Source organism: Antechinus flavipes, chromosome 2 (genome assembly GCF_016432865.1).
Source record: "Antechinus flavipes isolate AdamAnt ecotype Samford, QLD, Australia chromosome 2, AdamAnt_v2, whole genome shotgun sequence".
NCBI classification, from domain to species: Eukaryota; Metazoa; Chordata; class Mammalia; order Dasyuromorphia; family Dasyuridae; genus Antechinus; species Antechinus flavipes.
The window spans coordinates 138,186,353-138,206,082 of record NC_067399.1 but is presented as its reverse complement, the minus strand read 5'-3'; the positions used below and the strand labels follow the sequence as shown (position 1 = coordinate 138,206,082).

Below are 19,730 nucleotides of genomic sequence, written 5' to 3'. Positions count from 1 at the left end.
TTTGTGCTCCTATTTCAAGAATGCTGTTACATGAGTAGCCTTATTTTATCAAAATGAGGGTCCTTTTCAATGTCAAATTAGACTACTTACAAGAATAATTTTGCATTAAATTTCTATCTGAATACTTGGGCAACACAAATATTTGCCTACTAAACAAAAGGACTACCAATTCTGCAAGGAGAAGACCATCCACCAGGACCAGGAATCTTGGACTCTATTCCCATTCCCAGAAACTCCAATCCCAGCTCCACAGGCAGCTACTTAACTGGAATAGCCTCAGCTACAAAATGTGAATCATGCTTTTCCTGCCTGAAGACAAGGGACCGGACCAGATGCTTTTCTCAATTTCTTTCCCAAAACTGCAATTCTATACTTTCTGACTAATATTTGATTTCCAGCATCTTAGACATTTGTATATGCTTAAAGTACAAGATGACATATGGCCAAAACTATGATAATTTTTAGATAGACATTGATTTTTATGCTGATAAATTTCACTTTAAAAATACTGGCTAGAGGAAAAATTTTGAAGGGCAACTAACTTATTTACATTCTTACAAGGAGACTCTACAGACCAGCTTTAAACAGTAAGCACTCCAAGTGCCTTTAAGACAATGATTGTCTTTAAACATAATCTAGGAGGAATACATTTGTGTTATTTATTGCCTACTGTGTGCGGTAATATTATACACTTAAGGACATTCTTCCTTTTCTTTCCTTTTTTTTTTTTTTTTTTGGCTGAGGCAATTAGAGTTAAATGATTTATTGAGGGTCACACTAAGTGTTAAATGTCTGAGACCACATTTGAACTCAGGTCCTCCAGTGCTCTATCCACTGCACCACCTAGCTGCCCTTACAAAGCTTCTCTAAGACATGCCGCTTTGACAACAGTTAGATTTCAGGACAAGAGTTAAGATGACAGAATTCAAAACCTGCCTCTGACTTGTTCTAGTTATGTGACTCTGGACAAATTACTTTACCTCTCTCATCTGTAAAATGGGGATGATGATGACGATGATGACTATTACAACTCTTTCACAGGTTGTTATGAAAATCAAATAAGGCAGCCTGTAGTTTGCAAACTCTGAGATACTACATAAAGGGAGGTCTTAGGGGAGAGAAGCAGAACAACAGGGGCACCAATGGCTCTTTACAATGGAGAGGCAGGTGTGAGTAGCACAGGGAGCTTGGGGCTGGTTTATAACCTGCCTCAGACTTTCTAACTGCGTAGTTCTGGGCAGCTCACTTAACTTCCCTCAGCCTGAGCTTCCTCACCTGTAAAATAGGGGCGATAATAGCACTAACCTCACAGAACTACCATGAGGCTTAATTTTTTCTGTCTCTTTCTGACTCTATCTCTGTGTACCCGTCTCTGTCCGTCTCTTGTCCCTCTGTGTCTCTGTCTCTCCGGTTTGTTTCTCTCTCAAGAGAAGAATACTACTGAGGTCATGCTTAGAGGCATTCTCATATTAAACCATAGACCATTTCATAGTGCTTCATTCACAACAGATACTTTAACATCTTTGCTGAATAAATAAGATAATGGATTTCACTGCCTTTTAATGATTTTGAGAGGTTGGGCGAGAATAACTTTGGAAGATAAAAGGCAAATTTTATGTACTTGGTTCTTTGTTGGCCCATCTGCTTAAATACACACAACTTTAAAGGTGTATTATAGAAATAAATAGGGTAAAGTACAGTCAGTTTCCAACTCTGAGGTACTATTACACACCTCTCAGACTGGCTAAATTGATAGGAAAAGATAATTATAAATGTGGGAGGAATTGTGGGAAAACTGGGACAGTGATACATTGTTGGTGGAGCTGTGAACAGATCCAACCAGACAATCTGGAACTATGCTCAAAGGGTTCTCAAACTGTCCATACCCTTTGATGCAGCAATATTTCTACTGATTCCGTATTCCAAAGAAATCATTAAAAAAGGAAAAGGACCAATGTGTGCAAATATGTTTGTGGCAGCCCTTTTTGTAATGGCAAGAAACTGGAAACTGAGTGGATGCCCATCAGCTGGGGAATGGCAGAATAAATTATGGTAAATGAATGTTGTGGGATATTATTGTTCTGTAAGAAATGAGTAGCAGGATGATTTCAGAAAGTTCAGGAGAGACTTACACGAACTGATGCTGAGTGAGATGAGTAGAACCAAAAGAATACTATAAACAGTTACAACAAGATTATGTTTTGATCAATTCTGATGGACGTGGCTCTTTTCAATAGTGAAGTGATTCAGGCCAGTTCCAATGGTCTTGTGATGAAGAGAGCCATCTACACCCAGAGAGAGGGCTGTGGGGACTGAATGTGGCTCACAATATAGCACTTTCACTTTTGTTATTGTTTGCTTGATTTTTTTTTTCTTTTTCATTTTTTTCTCCTTTTGATCTGATTTTTTCTTGTGCAGCAAGATAATTGTGAAAATATGTTTAGAAGAACTGCACATGTTGAATATATACTGGATTACTTGCTGTCTAGGGGATCAGTGAAGAGGGAGGAAGAAAAAATTTGGAATACAAGGTTTTGCAAGGGCGAATGTTGAAAACTTCCTTTGCATGTATTTTGGAAAATAAAAAGCTATTTTTTTTAAAAAGTATAATCAGTTTTCCACTCTCTTCCCCTTAATCCACTCTCCCCCACAATCAGGCTTGATTAAAGATACTTCAGGCAAAATACTATTTATGAAATGAAGCCAATCTCCAATCTTCAACTTGGTACTCTACTTCAGGGAAATCCATCAATTGTCACAATTCTATTCTTTCTGTTCCAAGTTCATTAAAATTCACTTTCTTTAGTTATAAACCAATAATTTCTTCCAATTTAGGGAACTCCAAGTGAGGAAATATCCATCTACTAATGCAGATTTGCAACTGCTTTTTAAAGTCTAAAAATCAGTTGTATGGGGTACTGATAGCTTTAAGTGATTTTCCCAGGCTCACATGGTCTATAGGAGGCAATTGCTGAATCTAAACCTTCTAGCTCTTTATTCTGGCCAGACTTCGATCCACCACACCTTAGGATTCACAAATCAGAAAAATATGAAGTGTTTTCCAAATAAACATTTGTCAGTTTGGCACACTCAGGAGGGACTTTCACACATTATCTCATACACAAATCCATTCGAATTAAACCAATACAGGATGGATATTTGAAAAGGCCTACTAATAAATCAGAAATGTTCCCTTGAAATCAATGCTGCATATCCAATCAAATCTGAAATGCTAATGTATCTCTGGATCATTGCCTCTGAAATCAGAAGAAAAAAAAAAAAAAGACTCTGATAAATCTAAAAAAGATAATTAATACAAAAAAATGGAAAAGCCATGCAAAAATATACAGTTAGCATTCAGTTTGTAAATCATAAAATCTAGTCACACTCAATCCTCCAAGATTCATCAATCTGGATAACATTCTTAACATGTCAAGATACTGGCTCAACAAATGTGAAAATACCAAGATGTGGTTAATATTCCCAAGCACATTTAAGATGGTTTTCTAAGTTTTATTTTTCAGATGTACTTTGTTTTGTCAGTGTAACAGAGTGAGTACACATCTGTGTTGTATGTATACAAGACACAAGCATACACACATCTTTTTTCTCAAGGTTTTTCTAGAAATAGTAATAATACTGTATTTGAATCCTGTTCTAAAATTTACTATCTATATAACTTTGAGGCAAAGCATTTAAGTTTGACTACAGTACTTTAGGAACTTAGTTTTTTTTTCATCTGTGTAATAGGGATAATAAAAATTGCCATACCATGAACCTTGTCATATGTCCCCCTTAATTTAATTCTTTGGAGATTATCACCTGAAGAATAATGTTAAAAATAAAAATTTCAGGGAACAACTTGGTATCATAAGAGCATTGTATTGTATTGGCCAGGAGAGAGAGCTGCAAGAAAAGATTTGGATCCATATGATATACTGGTCTCAAAGGTAGCTCTAGGACTAAGAAGGAGCCCAGACTGGTCCTTTCCATCACGGACAAATGAATAGTGGGTAGTAGCTATGAGAGGACAGAAATGCAATCATCTGGTTCTTGCTACACAAAGGCAAGACACAGTGTAGCCCTACTTGTTGAACCCATTACCAACTAGTACCCTTCCAAATGAACCACTAAATCCCTGAATTAATTTACATGAGATTGTTTTCTTCCCTACAATAAATTGCTAGCCATTTTCTGGCTCTCCCATTTTTTTTAAAAACTTGGTTCACTTTATTCCTACTTTATTCCTTCAGTTATTATTTTCTAAGCCCAATTCACTGCCCCTGATTATTATTAATAGTAATAATAATAAAAATAACATCCATATAGTGATTTACAACTTGTAAAGCACTTTGTGTACAGTAACTCATTTAATCTTCAACAACAACCTAGGAAGTATTTATCATTTTCATTTATAAATAAGAAAACAAAAACATAGATATTAAATGACTTGCCTAATATCACAGAGCTATTGTGTCTAAGACAAGATTTGAACTTGGGTCTCCTTAACTCTTAATCCAGTGCTTTACCCTCTATTCTATCTAGTATTAATGCTATGTAATTCAGTGAGACAGCTACATTTTACAGTTTGGACAATAATATAGCATTCTTCATCCATCTGCTTTTTCCTACCAGTACTAGGAGATCTCTTTGGCGGGGGTTGGAAGAGGAGGGGAGGTGGCCATGGATCGCCTTAAGCAGACAGCAGATTCTGGAAGCTGAGGCACTCGTATACCATCATTTAATAAGAGGAGCAAATGGAAGTCTTCAGTCTCCAAAGGAAATCCCATTTCCATTTGAAATAGCTCAACAGAGCAGATAAGAGTATATGACCTGATGTCAGATTATACTTCTGGCATTTACCAATGAGGGGAATGGGCTCAAGCCCATTATTTTATGTGCATTCTTTAGCCCGTAGATGGCCCAGTGCAGAAAGACCCAAGCCTGGAATCAGAAAGACTCATCTTCCTAGATCTTAGACGTTCACTTAGCTGCATGATGCTTGGGAAGTCACTGAACCCTGTCTACCTCAGTTTGCTCATCTGTAAAATGAGCAGGAAAAGGAAATACAAAGCACTTTAGTGTATGCCAAGAAAATCCCAAACGGGGACATGAGGAGTAGGGCATGACTGAAGTGACTGAACAGCAGCAAAACCCCCGTGAACCTCGGTTTCTTCACCTGCAAAATGGAAATATGGTCTGCGGTAGTAGCTACCTCACAGGGCTAACATGAGGCTAAAATGAGAATATATGTAAGATTCTTTGCAAAATTCTAAGTAGTATATATGTGACAGTGATAATGACTAGGGTGCTAACTAGGACATTTTCTATGACAGTGGCAGGAGGACCTGAATTTAAATCTCAATCTGCTCCTTACTCCCTGGGTGACTTTGGGCAAGTGAACCTCAGTTTCCTCATCTCTAAAATGGGAGAAATGGCCTTTTTGAGCTCTAAATATCTATGATCCTATGACAGGGGTCCACTGACGCCAGGCCATTATCAGTGATGATTTGTTTTAGAAGGGGCCTAAGAGCTGTCATCCAGGAAGAGCACAATCTACAAGAAGATAGGTCAGTCCCACAGGGCATCAAAGACCAGTCTCCAGAATCTGAGAGCGATCCAAAGACCAGGAACCCAGCTTCCACAGAGACTGACTGGGAGGATATGGGCAAAACCCTCACAGGGCCCACTGCTCTCTGCGATGCTGGAGGAAGCAATCAAACGTCGGGGACCAGACTCGCTGGAAGCTCAGGAAACGCCCCACCGGGCTACCTGTTCCAGAGCCCTGTCCCTCTCCGCCTCCGGGCCTGCCCGACCTTTTCTCGGCTGTGCCCTCCGCACAAAGCCTTCCCCGTTCTCTTTAATCTTAGTGCTTCCCTCTGGGAGGTCCCCAATCTGTCCTCTAGATAGTCTGTACATAATTGGCTGGTATCTCCCCCGTGAGACGGGGAGCTCCTTGAGAATGGGGACCATCTTTCACCTCCCTCTGCCTGTAGTAGACGCTGCTGATCCTTGTGTGAGAAAAGTACTTCAATTGTAAAGAGCGGCGTGTTGGGCCCTGCCACAGCCATCTCCCTATCTTAAGGGGAACCCCAACTACCCAGTAACACTGCCAGTATACAGAGAAGCAAAGAAGGCCACGGAACGGGGACAGAAGCAGTCTCCCTCAGAAAGGCTCCTCAGGGTCCCAGCTGTGTCTCTGGGACGGTGAGTTTCAGAGCAGAACTACAATAATAATGGGAACTGCCTCAATGGGAGCTCCAAAGTTAGAAGGAAAGAGAGAGCACTGTGGGGAATAAGAAGTGGTGTACGAAGGAACTGAGGAGGTGAAAGGTAAAGCATAAACTGGAAGGTCAGAGCATGAGGTCCCTATTTACATAGAGATGGTAAATTATGACTCTGCCATTACTCTTCCAGATTTTCCTTTTGAAAGCCTAAAAGAACTGATATTCCCAGAAATATTATTTTCAATCTCAAAAATACAATATGGCTATTTGTGGCAGCCCTTTTTGTAGTGGCTGGAAACTGGAAAATGAGGGGATGCCCATCCTTTGGAGAAGGACTGAATAAGTTATGGTATATGAATGTTATGGAATATTATTGTTCTGTAAGAAATGACCAACCAGTAGGATGATTTCAGAAAGGCCTGGAGAGACTTACATGAACTGATGCTGAGTGAAATGAGCAGAACCAGGGGATCATTATACACAGCAACAACATGATTATATGATGATCAATTCTGATGGACGTGGCTTTCTTCAACACTGATATAATTCAGGCCAGTTACAATGATCTTGTAATTAAGAGAGCCATCTGCACTCAGAGAGAGGACTGTGGAAACTGAGTGTGGGCCACAACGTAGCATTTTTATTGTTTTTGTTGTTTGTTTGCATTTTTTCTTATTTTTTTCTTTTTTTGATCTGATTTTTCTTGATGACTGTATAAATACGTATACATATATTGGATTTAATTTTTTAACATGTTTAACATACATTGGATTACTTGCCATCTAGGGGAGGGGGTGAAAAGAAGGAAGGAAAAAATTTTGAACACAAGGTTTTTCAAGGATCAATGTTGAAAAATTATCCATGCATATGTTTTGAAAGTAAAACACTGTAATTAAAAAAAAATACAATGTGGCTCTTCTTTCCAAATTTCATAAAAAGGAAGAAATGAAATGAGGAGGGAGAGCAGAGAATGGATGCTGCACCAGTATTATTCAGCAATCATATCTGTCACAGTAGCTCTCCAGCCTCTCCAAGATCAAATAAACATAAAATCTTCTCTTTGGTCTTCAAAGCTCTTCACAATCTAGCTCCCTGACCCCACCTTTCCAGTCTTCCGCCACTTTTCTCCCCTCTCTATACCACATATACTTTGATCAAACAACATGCTCTTCTTGCTCTTTCTTGGAAAAAAACAACACTCCATCTCTTCACTCTCAGTGTTTTACTGGCTGTCTCTAATAATGTTCTTCTTCATATCTGCCTCCCTGGTTTCCTTTAAGTCTCAGCCAAAATCCCAACTTCAACAAAAAGCTTTTACCATTCCTTAATTCTTCTGCAGTTCCTGCTGATTATTTTCCACATATTCTATACCTAGTTTAGTTATACACGTATGTTTGTTTGTTGCCCCTCTCATTACATTGCAAGTTTCTCTAGGGCAGGGACCATCTTTTGCTTCATTTTGTATGTCCAGCACATAGCATATAGTACATGGTAGGAACTTAAATTTTTATTAACTGAATGACCAATTTCTACCCTTTGCGATGTCCAAAATATGATCAGACAAGTAAAGAAACAGTCATTCTGAGAAAAATTATTCCAATACTTTCTTTTCCCCTTTGTCCATCTGAATCCCTGGTTATAGCTGATGGTTAATTCATTGTCCTAGACAATGAAAGTGAGTGTGTGTGTGTGTGCGTGTGCGTGTGTGCGTGTGTGCGTGTGTGTGTGTGTGTGGAGGATAAGAAGGAAACCAGTCAGCCTAACTTTAATAGAACACTCTTGGACTTGCTACCAATGCTAGCTTAAATAATTAACCTCTCAGACTGATTATGGAGATGGAGAATGCTACTCCCCAACTCCGACAAAGAGATGATAGACTAAATATGCAAAATAACCAAATATTTGGGAGCAAGGCCAATATAGGAATGTTTTACTTGACTATGCCTACTTGTAATAAGGGTTTGTTTTTTATTTTTATTTTCTTCCTCCCAACTAAGGAAAGAGAACAATCAAAAAAGGGAAAATGATTAATAATCTTGGAATTATTTAATCTAAAATAGAGAAAAATGATTAATTTTTCTTTCTTACAATTCTAGAAGAAACTAATTTGTCTACCTTCTTTGCCATAGAAAAGAGTTCAGGAAAGAAAAAAAGAGGGAATTACTGATTCACTGCTTTTAAATTTGGTTCCATTAGCACAGCATCACATATTTAGGGCTAGAAGGAACAATGAAAACCGCTTCACTTATCCATATTGTGCTAGGGTGAGATCTGAAGGATATTCAGTTTCCTTCCCAGTTCCCTAAGTATCTCTCTACTCCTGTACAAGTGTCTGAAATTCCAGGGTTAATGTATAATCCTTCCTTCTACTAATTCCCTCTTCTAAAATGCAGTTCTTCCTGGAAAGATAATTCATGAGATTAACTCACATTTTGTAGGGCTAATTACTGTTACAGCTAAGCTTTCCCCTCAGCTGAAAGACAAATGGCCTGAGTGGTTTTGAGGAGGGAAGATGCTAAAGTGTATGAAAAGAGTACATACAGAAAAGGAGGGGAGAAGCTAGAAAGACAGATCGAGTTAAAATCACCATTTCGCACAATTATGATGTAAACACTAAACAATGGCTTTCCATTCTCCAGTATCTTATCTTCAGAACAGAAGATCAAGGAGCTTCCTGAGATGCCTATGCTGTAGGTTTCGGGGTTCCTAGTGACAAAACAAGAATGATAGACAGCTGGTGCTTCTTTTAAGACAGGAAAAGAATATGAGAAAGTCTCAAAAACACCATTAAGATCCTCTATAGAGGCTTCATGGAAGATCGTAGGCAAGAATCCCATTGGAGCAGAAGATAAGGCTAAATTTAATAATAGTAATAATAATATAATGCTATAACAATAACAGCTAACATTTTACAGCACCTTAAGGTTTGCAAAGACCTTTAGAAATGTTATCTGTTTGTATATCTCTCTGTGGGAGATAGGTGCTGTTATCATCATGCCTACTTGACAAATAAGGAAACCAAGGCAGATGGCAATTAGTTTTCCCAGCTAGTAAGTGTCTCAGGCTCAGGTCTTTCTGACTTCAGTCCCACTGGATAGACATCTAGCTGTCTCTAGAATTTGTACTGGTAAAGGGTGGCTAAGGAATCCATGGATCCTTCCAAATTCTTAACAGAGATGAAAGACAGCAAAAGAACAGTTTCTACAAATTATTACCCACCCTCATCCTAGGCCTCTGCTTTCACCAGATTTCAGGATAAATATCAACTGATTAAGATAAAGAAGGCTATGAAATCTCACTGCTATTATCCCATAATTCGCAAACTAGTTATACTGCTAATAATGAATAATCTAATACATTCTCAAGTGATGAAAACATCCTTTCCAGAACCCAAAGGACTTCCATCATCCCCAGGGAAAAGTGGTTATATTAAACCTAGGATACTAAAGCTACAAGAAGCACATCCTATCTGTGGCTGTTCTACCTATTCTCTAAAGCATTACAGTACATGCTGAAAATCCAACAATCATTTCAAGGGCAGATCATTGCCAAAATCAGGTAAAGAGTCTTCCACTTTTTTCTTCCTCTCTCTGAAGACAATGGTGCTGGGCTATCCTCAGCTGCTTTAAATGGAGGGCTAGCTGGCAACTGAATCTTTGGAACAGTTTCAAATTGATCAAGATGAAAGTCTAATTGTGAAGGATGAACACCCTATTTTGCAGAAGTGCTCTTTCCTAAATTCCAATTAATTATATACCAGAGTCAAATTGCTGGAGGCAAACTGGGAGAGGGATAGGCAGGGAAGAAGCTCTAACTGCTTCTCCAATATAGAAGCCAGGATATGAGAAAGGAGCTGAAGGTAGTTTCCGTTTACAAAGGAAAGGGCCAGCCAGTGAGTCAAGGAATCAGGGTACCAGGGACTGTGCTGGGGAAGCCACAAAGTCCTCCTGCGTGTGGGGAAAACCCCCTAAGGAATGGAGAACTTTTGGGAGACCCTGGAGTCACACACAGGAGGAACAGCAGAGATTTGTAGAGCTGGGCATCCCAGAGAGAATGCCCCGCTGATGAGCCCACAGATCCTTTGAAACATATCTCATTGCTGTCACAGTCTAAAAATCAAAAAAAAAAAACAAAGTTACGAACTCATACCTACTTTTCATTCTCAAATTGAGCCCCATTTCATCATTCATCATTCCTTATTTACAAAACCTTTACCATCTATCTCCTTTTCCTTAGGTTTTTTCCTTCTGCTAACCTTGTTCTAAAACTTCATCACACTCAAAGATGGGGACCAGGGTTCAGTTTCTGTCACTGACAGGTATTAGCTATGGGACTATCAGCAAGCCACTAAATTAATTAACTAAATCACTTTTTAAATTAAATTAATTATTAAATTTAGTTTAATCATTAAAATAAAAATACTTGGGAGGGCAGAGATTGCTTTTGGCCTTTCTTTGTATCCCTCAGCACTTAGCACAAGGCCTAGCACATAGCAGGTGCTTAATAAATGATTATAGACTGATACAATGTCTATTTGCCCTAAGCAAATCTGTCAGGTCATAGGTTACAGGGCTGAACTGAACTTACATGAAGTTCTACACCTGAATTCCCTATACCACTGTCCTATAATTCTAAATTCTAAAGCATTACAGTACATGCTGAAAATCCAACAATCATTTCAAGGGCAGATCATTGCCAAAATCAGGTAAAGACTCAAATTCTTATTTATGTCTTATAGGTCACTTGGGAATAATCCTAGCCCTAACCTATTCCCTCCAGAATTTAAATCCAGGTCTTCTGACTCCAAATCCTAAGTGAATTGTCCTAATGAAAGACAAAAGTTCACAAGAGAGATAATCAAGGGGCATCTGGAGGCTTTACTTATTGTTACAGGTCAAATCATCTTAATGACAGATTATCACAAAATATTAATGCAATAAAAAGACCTCCAAATAGCTTTTGATGGTCCAATTATTTTAAGCAATATGGAACTGAATAAAATTTCCAGTACAGGAAAATAATTTTCACAGTCTCTGGAGTCTGCTGTAATGAGGAAGTGTTTTAGGTGTGTAGAAATTTTATTTAAGGATCTTTATCTTTCTTTTTTGAGGGTTACGGCCATCATGTTTTTTCCCTGCTTTAAAGGCAAAGCCTATGTTAGTATCTAACTGTCAAATCTGTACACAGATCATAGGATATTAGTGCTACAAGAAGCCATCTCTTCTAACAACCTCATTTTACATATTAGAAAATTAAGATCTGGAAAGATTTAATGTTTTGCACAAGGTCACAGAGCTGATTACTGGCAGAGCTGGGAAGCATCCTTGGGTCATTCGCCACCCAATTTCATGTCTGGCTACCGCATTTAGTGTCTCTCCTCACATTTGCAGATGCCTTGTAAAGGACCTGCCTTCTAGATATCACAACTGCTTACATCAGGAGACACAAGTGCCTAGTAATAAAAGTATCAGTGCCACTGACACAGAGCTCTAAACTTTACAGAGTGCTTTCTTCTCCACCACCGCATGAGTGGGGGCAGTTCGCAAATAATTACCATTTTATAGATAAGGAAACTGAGGCTTCAGGAGAGGAAACACCTTGTCCATGGTCACCTAAATAATATATGTCAGGGAAAGAACTGAAACAACTCTCCTGACACAGTCTTCCCAGTATGGCATGCTAATTCTCAATGTCATCGAGCATTTATTGTTCTCTGGGTTTTTATCCATGGTCTATGGACTATCTTTAGATCATCTGTGATGCTTTTGTTTGCATAATGAATTCTTTACTCAAAGCAGTCAAAAAGCAATTATTGATTTATTCCCAAAGAAACCACAATAAATTTTTTTGGCAAATCTTCTAACGTTTACATTGACTAACCCTGTGACTTATTAACTCTAAGTATCCCTTAAAACTGTTCATTTTTCTTTTTGAGTAAAAATTCTATGTCAAATGAGTCCTCAGTTAAAGTCAAAGCTTTTCCCCAGTATTTCATGCTTGTCTAGTATCTTTAATTGATCTCTTTCTCCCTCCTTTTAATCCCTTCCCTGTATCTCCCTCCCCCTCTCCTCCTGTCTGCTTCTCTCTCCTTCCTCCTCCCTCCTTCCCTGTCTCTCCTCTCTCCCTGTCTCTGTTTCTCTGTGTGTGTGTCTCTCTCTCCTCCCTCCTTCCCTCTCTTTCTCCCTCTGTTTCTGTCTCTCTTCTCTCTCTTCCCCCCAATCCATCCCCTCCCTCCCTTTTTCTCTCTCTCCCTGTCTCTGTCTCTCTATCTTTCTGTCCCTCCCTCCCTCTCCCCTTTCCATTTCCCTCTTCTTCTCTCCCTCTCCCTTCCTCCCTCTCTCTCTTCCCCAACCCTGTCTGTCTCTCTCCCTCTCTCTATCTCTGTCTCTGTCTCTCTCTCTGTGTCTCTCTATTGCTCGCTCTCTCTCTCGCTCTCTCTCTCTCTCTCTCTCCCCTCCCTCCCCACCTCCACCATCTATGTCTCTGTCTCTGTCTCTGTCTCCTTCTCTCTTCCTCTGGCAGAGGAAGAGCCCTTCTCTCCACTGAGGAGGGACAGGACATGGGCCGGGAGTCTCAGGGAGGACGACTTCCAGAGGCAGAAGAGGAGACATTGTGACTCAGGGCTCAATCCTGTACCAAGGAGCAGAGTCAGAGGCGGCCCAGAGCCCAAGCACCCCTGCAGTTTGCCTCCCATTAGGAGGAGCATTTCTTTGCCATCTCAATGCTGACACACCCGCATGGCCATTTTGCACCAAACCTTCTTCATTTAAATGGGTGATTGCACCTAAGGCCCGACAGGTGCTGAGGGAAGGCTAAACAGAAGTGAGTTACTCAGGGTGATGACGGATAGAGGGAATCCAGCAGTCTCTCAGCAGAGTCCAGCAGAACTGCAGTTCTGGACAGGGATTCACAGACAGGGCTTGACCAGTCTTATGAATGACAAACAAGAATCTATTTATTACATCATTATAAAATGTCATTGGCTGAAGCAAGGATCACAGGGGCATCCTATACTAAAATGGATGTTGAAATTTTTAGCAACTTATTCATCTGAGTTAACACTATATTCTAAATTAGACATAAATTAATAAAGAACAAATTACTAGAGCTTCATCAGGTAGAAAGGGAAAGAGAAAAGCATCTTTTGACATAGATCATCTCTACCAGACCTGAACCCACAAATCAGAGATTGGAAAGCTATATATTGGAGATGAAGTGGGAGGAGTAAAAAGAGAGAAAAATAATGGTAATACTTCATGTATTAAAGCATTCACTAATATAGCATTACATGCCATCTACCCACCTAAGTTTTCCAATGTCAAGCACTCAACAAGTAAGAAAAAAGTTAGTGCATTTTCCCACCTTTAGCATTTATGGCAACGATCTTAACTTTCCAAGTGTTTCTTACCATTTTTTCATAAATGTTTCCTTTCAGCATCATGGTTGAGTGGGAAAAGTACTCAAAATGGAAGTCAAGAGATCTGGGGTCTAATCATAGCTCTATATCAAAACCATTGCATGACATTTGAGAAGACCCCTGAACCTGAGTAGATAGCACAAAATATAATCAATATATCCTCTCTTAATATAAAATTTGCAATTATTTGGATGGAGGATAGGCTCAAATGTACCTTTTCAATAGCTCTAAAAAATAAAAAAAAGTAAATGTTATTGAAAAAAATACTTATTGACATCTTCGCCAAAAATCTTAAAGGAATTATCTTTTGGCTAAATCAAGTGCATTTCAATAAATTATTTTCAGGCACTTTTTAGGCACAAATATTTATAGCACTGATGCAAATGACAACTTAAGCTCACTAACTTCAAAAACGCTTTGATAGCCTAATTAAAAATATGTACAGAATTTAAAGTTACATGACTATGTTTCATCAAAAATATGATATAACTGAGATTGACTTTCTGATTAAGGAAATTTAACTTTAAGAATTAATAATATCCATCCTTACACTTTTCCATTTCAACCCCACAAGAATATTCAAGTGTCTTCCATAGTCATAGATTTCCCTTTTCAAGTCACTAGCATAAATAAACTTATTTATATTATCTTCATCATTGTATAGTTGTGAAACTAAAAGAAAAAAGCTATTCATGGTCATACAAAAATTAAAGGTCAGAGATTAGAATAGAGCCCAAGTCGTCATCTTCTTTTTTATTTTTTATTTTTTTTGATTCAGATGTATAAATGGAAGAAGGTTCTTCAACCCATGATAGCTTCTAAAAGTACAATGGAATCCTTTATACTAAAGTTGGGGACCATAGTAAACTTTTGTCTTACTACCTAGACAAGCTGAAGCTAATTTGTATTCTAAGTAACCATAATACTCTATGAAAGATTATTTGATTTCAAAATGCATATATATTCAAATGCATGCATGATCACATCCCAGTGCATGAAACTGTTGGTTAGTTTTGTTATTGGAGGGTTCTAATGTATCAATACAAAACCTAAACATAGTCTACAAAGGCCTGTAGACCTAGTATTCCCATAAAATCATTCCTAATGGTGACAGAAATCCATGTAAAATCTCTGCAAATATCAAGTACATGAAAGTACTCTTCTCAGGCCTTCTTTATAGTACTGTTTTAAAAAAAATTCTGTGTCAGCCTTTTTTGGAAAGGTCATGCTATTTCAAATGCTTCTATGATATTATGGTGAGAAAGGTAAGAACAAACGGTTTAGTAATTTTCTGTCTGAGAGGATCATAGCAATGCATCAAAGAGGTAAGGAGGAGGAAAAATATGCAGTGAAGAGAGAGTGATAGTGCGGACAAGCAGAAACAATTCGCTCATTGTCATCTTTCTGATCTGACGTCACAAGGTGGTCATGCTCAGTCAGAACAGGTCACTCTAACTCGAAATCAGGCAATCATGATAAATGCAGAAGAAACTACATCCAGAATTAAAGACAAAAAACTTACCACCTAGAAGGAAAATTCATAAAAATCAAGAGATGGATCCAGAGAAGAAGAACAAGAAAAATACATTTCAGTATGGTTAGTTGTTATAACATCTATGGTATACTCTAAATTCTAAGCAGCATGCATAGTATTGACTATTTTAATCAAATTTCAAAACAAAGAATCCTCTAAATATTGCTATCCATTTTCTTTTAAATTGATGAGTCAAGGGAAGGGAGAAAGGAGAAAGGAAATTTGGAATTCAAAAATTAAATTTTTTTTTCATGTTAACTGTTTTTACATGTAATTAGGGGAAAATAAAAACTGCTAAGTCTATGATGAAACAAAATAATTTATAAGGTTATCCAGAGATTACAATTTGGAAAGTTTAACTGCCTTAAACTTTCCCTCCTAAATCAATAATTTTAGTCCTTCAGGGATTTGTATTTACTATCTGTAAAACAGATAACCATAGAAAAGCTCTGACTTCTTTCAGCAATTCCTTTCAAAACATTTTAACTTAGCTACACAAAAGCAGCAACACAGTACATCTCCAAATGATCAAAAAGCAGACTAAAAAATGCTTATGTCCTAGCCAACCAACCTAGACTTTTGATCATGGTTTCTTAAGACAGATTTTGAGAAGGTTAACAAGTTGTCAATATTATAATCCTCAAAAGGTCAGAAATGTAACCCGCCAATATTTCTACTTGCCCTTAATAATGCAACCTATCATTCAAACTTGACTCCTTTCTAAAAATTTTTATTGCCAGTCTGAACCATCTCAGAGTAAAAAACATTCCCAACCTTTAAGACCCAATTCACAGTGGAGTGCTCCCTCTAGTGCTCAATCATCACTCCCTTCCCCACAGCCCCAGGACATGAGAGGAGGGGAAGGGGGGCTGTTTTGTTTATCTCTCTTCTTACCCTCAGTAAGTTGTGTGATCCTCCTCTGCATGTCCTACTGCTCTGTTATACATTAAGAGGCTGCACCACGTTTTTATGCATTAATTTGTCTGGTGTACCCAAGCATTTTGTTGGCCTTTTGGGTCACAATAGCCCATGAAAACTACTAGATTAGATAATTAACCAGTACAAGACTAATTCTAATTACTGTCAACTACAGGTCAAATTCCAAATCCCAGCATGACAAACACTTAGAGAGGAAGCAAATTCTTTACTCATATCAGAATTACCTGTTACATTATCTTTTGCCTAAATTAAATATGTATGTAGAAATCATTTTTGCACATATATTGTGCAAATGCACAAATACACATGAATAAATATGTATTCATACATACTTTATATACATTGTGCATGTGAAATACACTAAAACTAAAAGAAAGCTAGAGAAAGAGAGAGAGAGAGAGAGAGAGTGTGTATGTGTGTGTGTGTGTGTGTATGTGAATGAGCTGTACATATATACAGGGTGCATCAAAACTCTTAATGCAGTTTAAATCTATTAGAGCTTTATGTATACAAGCCTGTATATATACACATAGGTATAGAGGTATCCTATTCCTATGTGTAAGTGTATACACACATATATGTGTATGTGTATAATTCATCTTCTATGCACAAACATTATATGTATTCTCCAATTTTATTAAAATTAATTCAAATACTTCTCCATTTTTTTTTTTTTTTACTTTAGTGGGCTTTTCTAATGGCAAATTCCAATATATACCTTATTTAACAAGAGTAATCTGAAATTTAACCAGTAAAAGTAAATTGAGGTAAGAGAATAAAAAAGGCAAACCAGGATGAAACTCAATGACCTTCTCACTCTAGCTAATACAAATCACTAATTTGAAAATAAAGATTTAACAATGATATAGTCAATATTCTCAAATTTAACTATTTCCATCCTATTAAGAAATGTCTAAGGAAAGAAATGTTCCATTTCTGCCATCTAGTGGAAAATGATGATAGTGAATAAATTTCATATTAAAATATTCCATTTGGTTTTGTAAAGTTTCAGGCATTTGGGGGTGAACAGGGTATGGGGGACAAGGAGGGGAGACAGCCTAGAGTAGTAGACTTAGCTCAAATCCCACTTCTAACACATACTCCTTTCCTGACTCCAAATGTCCCAGACAGCTCTCTTAAGCCTAGTAAATATAATTACTGATCAACATTAGCAAAGAAAGTGAGCACTTCAAGAGTCCTCTTCTCTCCTCCTTTCTCCTACCCTCCCCTCCCCAAATAAAAAAACCAATGAAATCATAGTCGTGGACAAATTATAATCAAAATTAATAAGAATATATCAACAATGAAACTAACAGCATTATTTGCTCTCTTTCTACTTCTGGTATATAAAGCAAAATGTCACAAGTTTATTTCTAGGGCTCAGTGTTTACCAAGTTAATTGTTGTGAAATAATGACTTCCATGGAACTTATCCCTAAATATAAGCCATGCCCTAAAGGGAAAACTATATATTGGTATGAACCAAAAATAATTATGCAAAATTACAATATTAAAAGATCATATTCATAAATAAAAGTGATACAGACTTTTTCCAAACTATTAAAAATATTCTTGTTTTGTAATCATTCTTTTTTTTTCCTTTTTGTTCTTTTATAATCCTTATTAAAAACATACTATATGTCACACAGTTTTATACAAGACAGTCATACCAATAGCATGTTTTTCCCCATAGAGAAAAGTAGCAATAAACTTTTCCCCTTTATGGAAAGTGCATAAAAAACATATCTCTTCTTAGCACATGTATAGCTACTTACACATATAGAGACCACACTGGAGATTTAAAACAACACACTTATCCCAGTGGACCATATCCCTCACCACACATTCAAGTTAACAAAACAGTAAGTCTCTAATAGAAAGCAAAACTTCACAATCCTATACTTACATGGCCATGTAGATCAGTGTTAAGGAGCATGATGGCACAGGTGAGGCAATGGACTCCATCTGAAGAAAGAGACAGGAAAACAAATGATCAATCCAGAGAAACTGATGTAACCCTATACCCCTGACAGAGACTCTTATCCATTCATATGGAAAACACACAGCATGAGAAGTTCCTAGTGCAAGTTACTGAGCAAAGACACAGTTTACCCCATTCATTTTGTAAAATGGAACTTAGAGGATGTGAAATCATCCAAACATTCTCACATTAAGAAATTCCAAAGATTGCAATGAATTTCTCATATCTTGCTGCCTGTCCAAACTGCCAATCATACCCAGAAGGCTTAGTGCAATCATCTAAGTTATTAGTCCTAACCTGAAGCCCATTTCTTTCGCTGGGTACTCTTTTCTCAACTAATTCTTTACATTTCATTAACATACAGAAAAAACCAGAATTTGAACAATAGTAAATATTATTAAAGGAAAGCAAGATTTAATAACCTCTCACTTTTAATTCCGTTAAATCAGTAATTCAGTTTAGAGAGACAAAAAGTTTTCTCTTAATCGGGACTACATCCCGTTTTCAAATATGTATCTACTAAGATTTACCTATATTTGAAGGGACACATGACCAAGGATTAAATTTAGAAATCAAAACTATAAATTTCCTTTATTTTCATTCTGCCATTTCTGTGCCAACTAGATTATTGGCTCATTTTTTCCTGGGAAGGGCAGGCAATAGGAAGGGATAAAGTTAGGGGAATAAGAGCTCTGATTTCTCTGACAAAAAATTCCAAGAGAAGAAACTCCCCAATAAGATAAATCAGCACCTGTCCTAAATAGCTTTAAGAAAGTTTCCTGGCAGAGATAAGAAAGTAATTGACTTGCCCAGTCACATAGCCAGCATATGTCAGAGGCAGGATGAACTCAGTCTCTCTAACTCTCAGATCAGCTATACTGCTTTTGTTTCTTCTTAAGAAGGAGACAAAGCTCTTCATTCCCAGGGAGTAATTTAATACTCTCTCTTTCTGCCATTCATCTAAATTCAGGCTATAAACCTAGTACCACGAAAAGTAAAATATCCCATTAATTCAGATGACATGGTAGAAGGATCAGTCTGAATCAAATAATATAGAAAATAAAGGTGATCAAAAATTAGCTCTCAACAATCTTGGGATACAGACACTTGAATGAAAGATTATTAAAATCCACTGATTTCATTTTACTCAACAGTTTCTATTTCTTTCTCTGTCAAATTCTTTAATAATTTCTCTATCAAATTCTTTAATAACAGCATTAATATCCTGTCCTACTCTATATATCCTATTCTATAAGTAAGCCCAAAGTGGACAAAGAGAGGGAGAAAGAAAAAAATAAGATTTATCAAAAAAAGTTTTAAAATCAGCTTACAAATATAATACCTAATGCCTTTGTTTTTAGTTAATATTAAACTATGCTTATTCTAGTTAACAGATATTTACTTAACCTTCTATTTTGATTAAAAAGGAAAAAAAACCAACTACTGCCTTATATATAGCATGCTAATTAGTTCAGAAATTGTTCATTGTAAACAAAATTCCTTAAACTCAAAGCAAGAGGAAACTGACTTTAATTGTTAAAAATTTAGCTATACATTCTGATGGGAACTGAATTATTAAAAATTTAAAAAAATAACTGTCTACAGAAGATGGGTCAACAGATCCCTGTTAGGC

At 37.3% G+C, this 19,730-nt stretch overlaps 1 protein-coding gene across 4 annotated transcripts in view; it reads right to left on the bottom strand.

Annotated features, from left to right (window-relative positions):
* The window catches only part of PSD3 (pleckstrin and Sec7 domain containing 3), a 435,130-nt gene that overhangs the window by 256,456 nt on the left and 158,944 nt on the right, over positions 1-19,730 (bottom strand). For all 4 annotated transcript variants that reach the window (XM_051975648.1, XM_051975650.1, XM_051975649.1 and 1 more), the window contains exon 8: positions 18,023-18,081. In XM_051975648.1, coding sequence (XP_051831608.1) covers positions 18,023-18,081 — 59 coding nt within the window. The remainder of the gene's footprint in view (positions 1-18,022; positions 18,082-19,730) is intronic.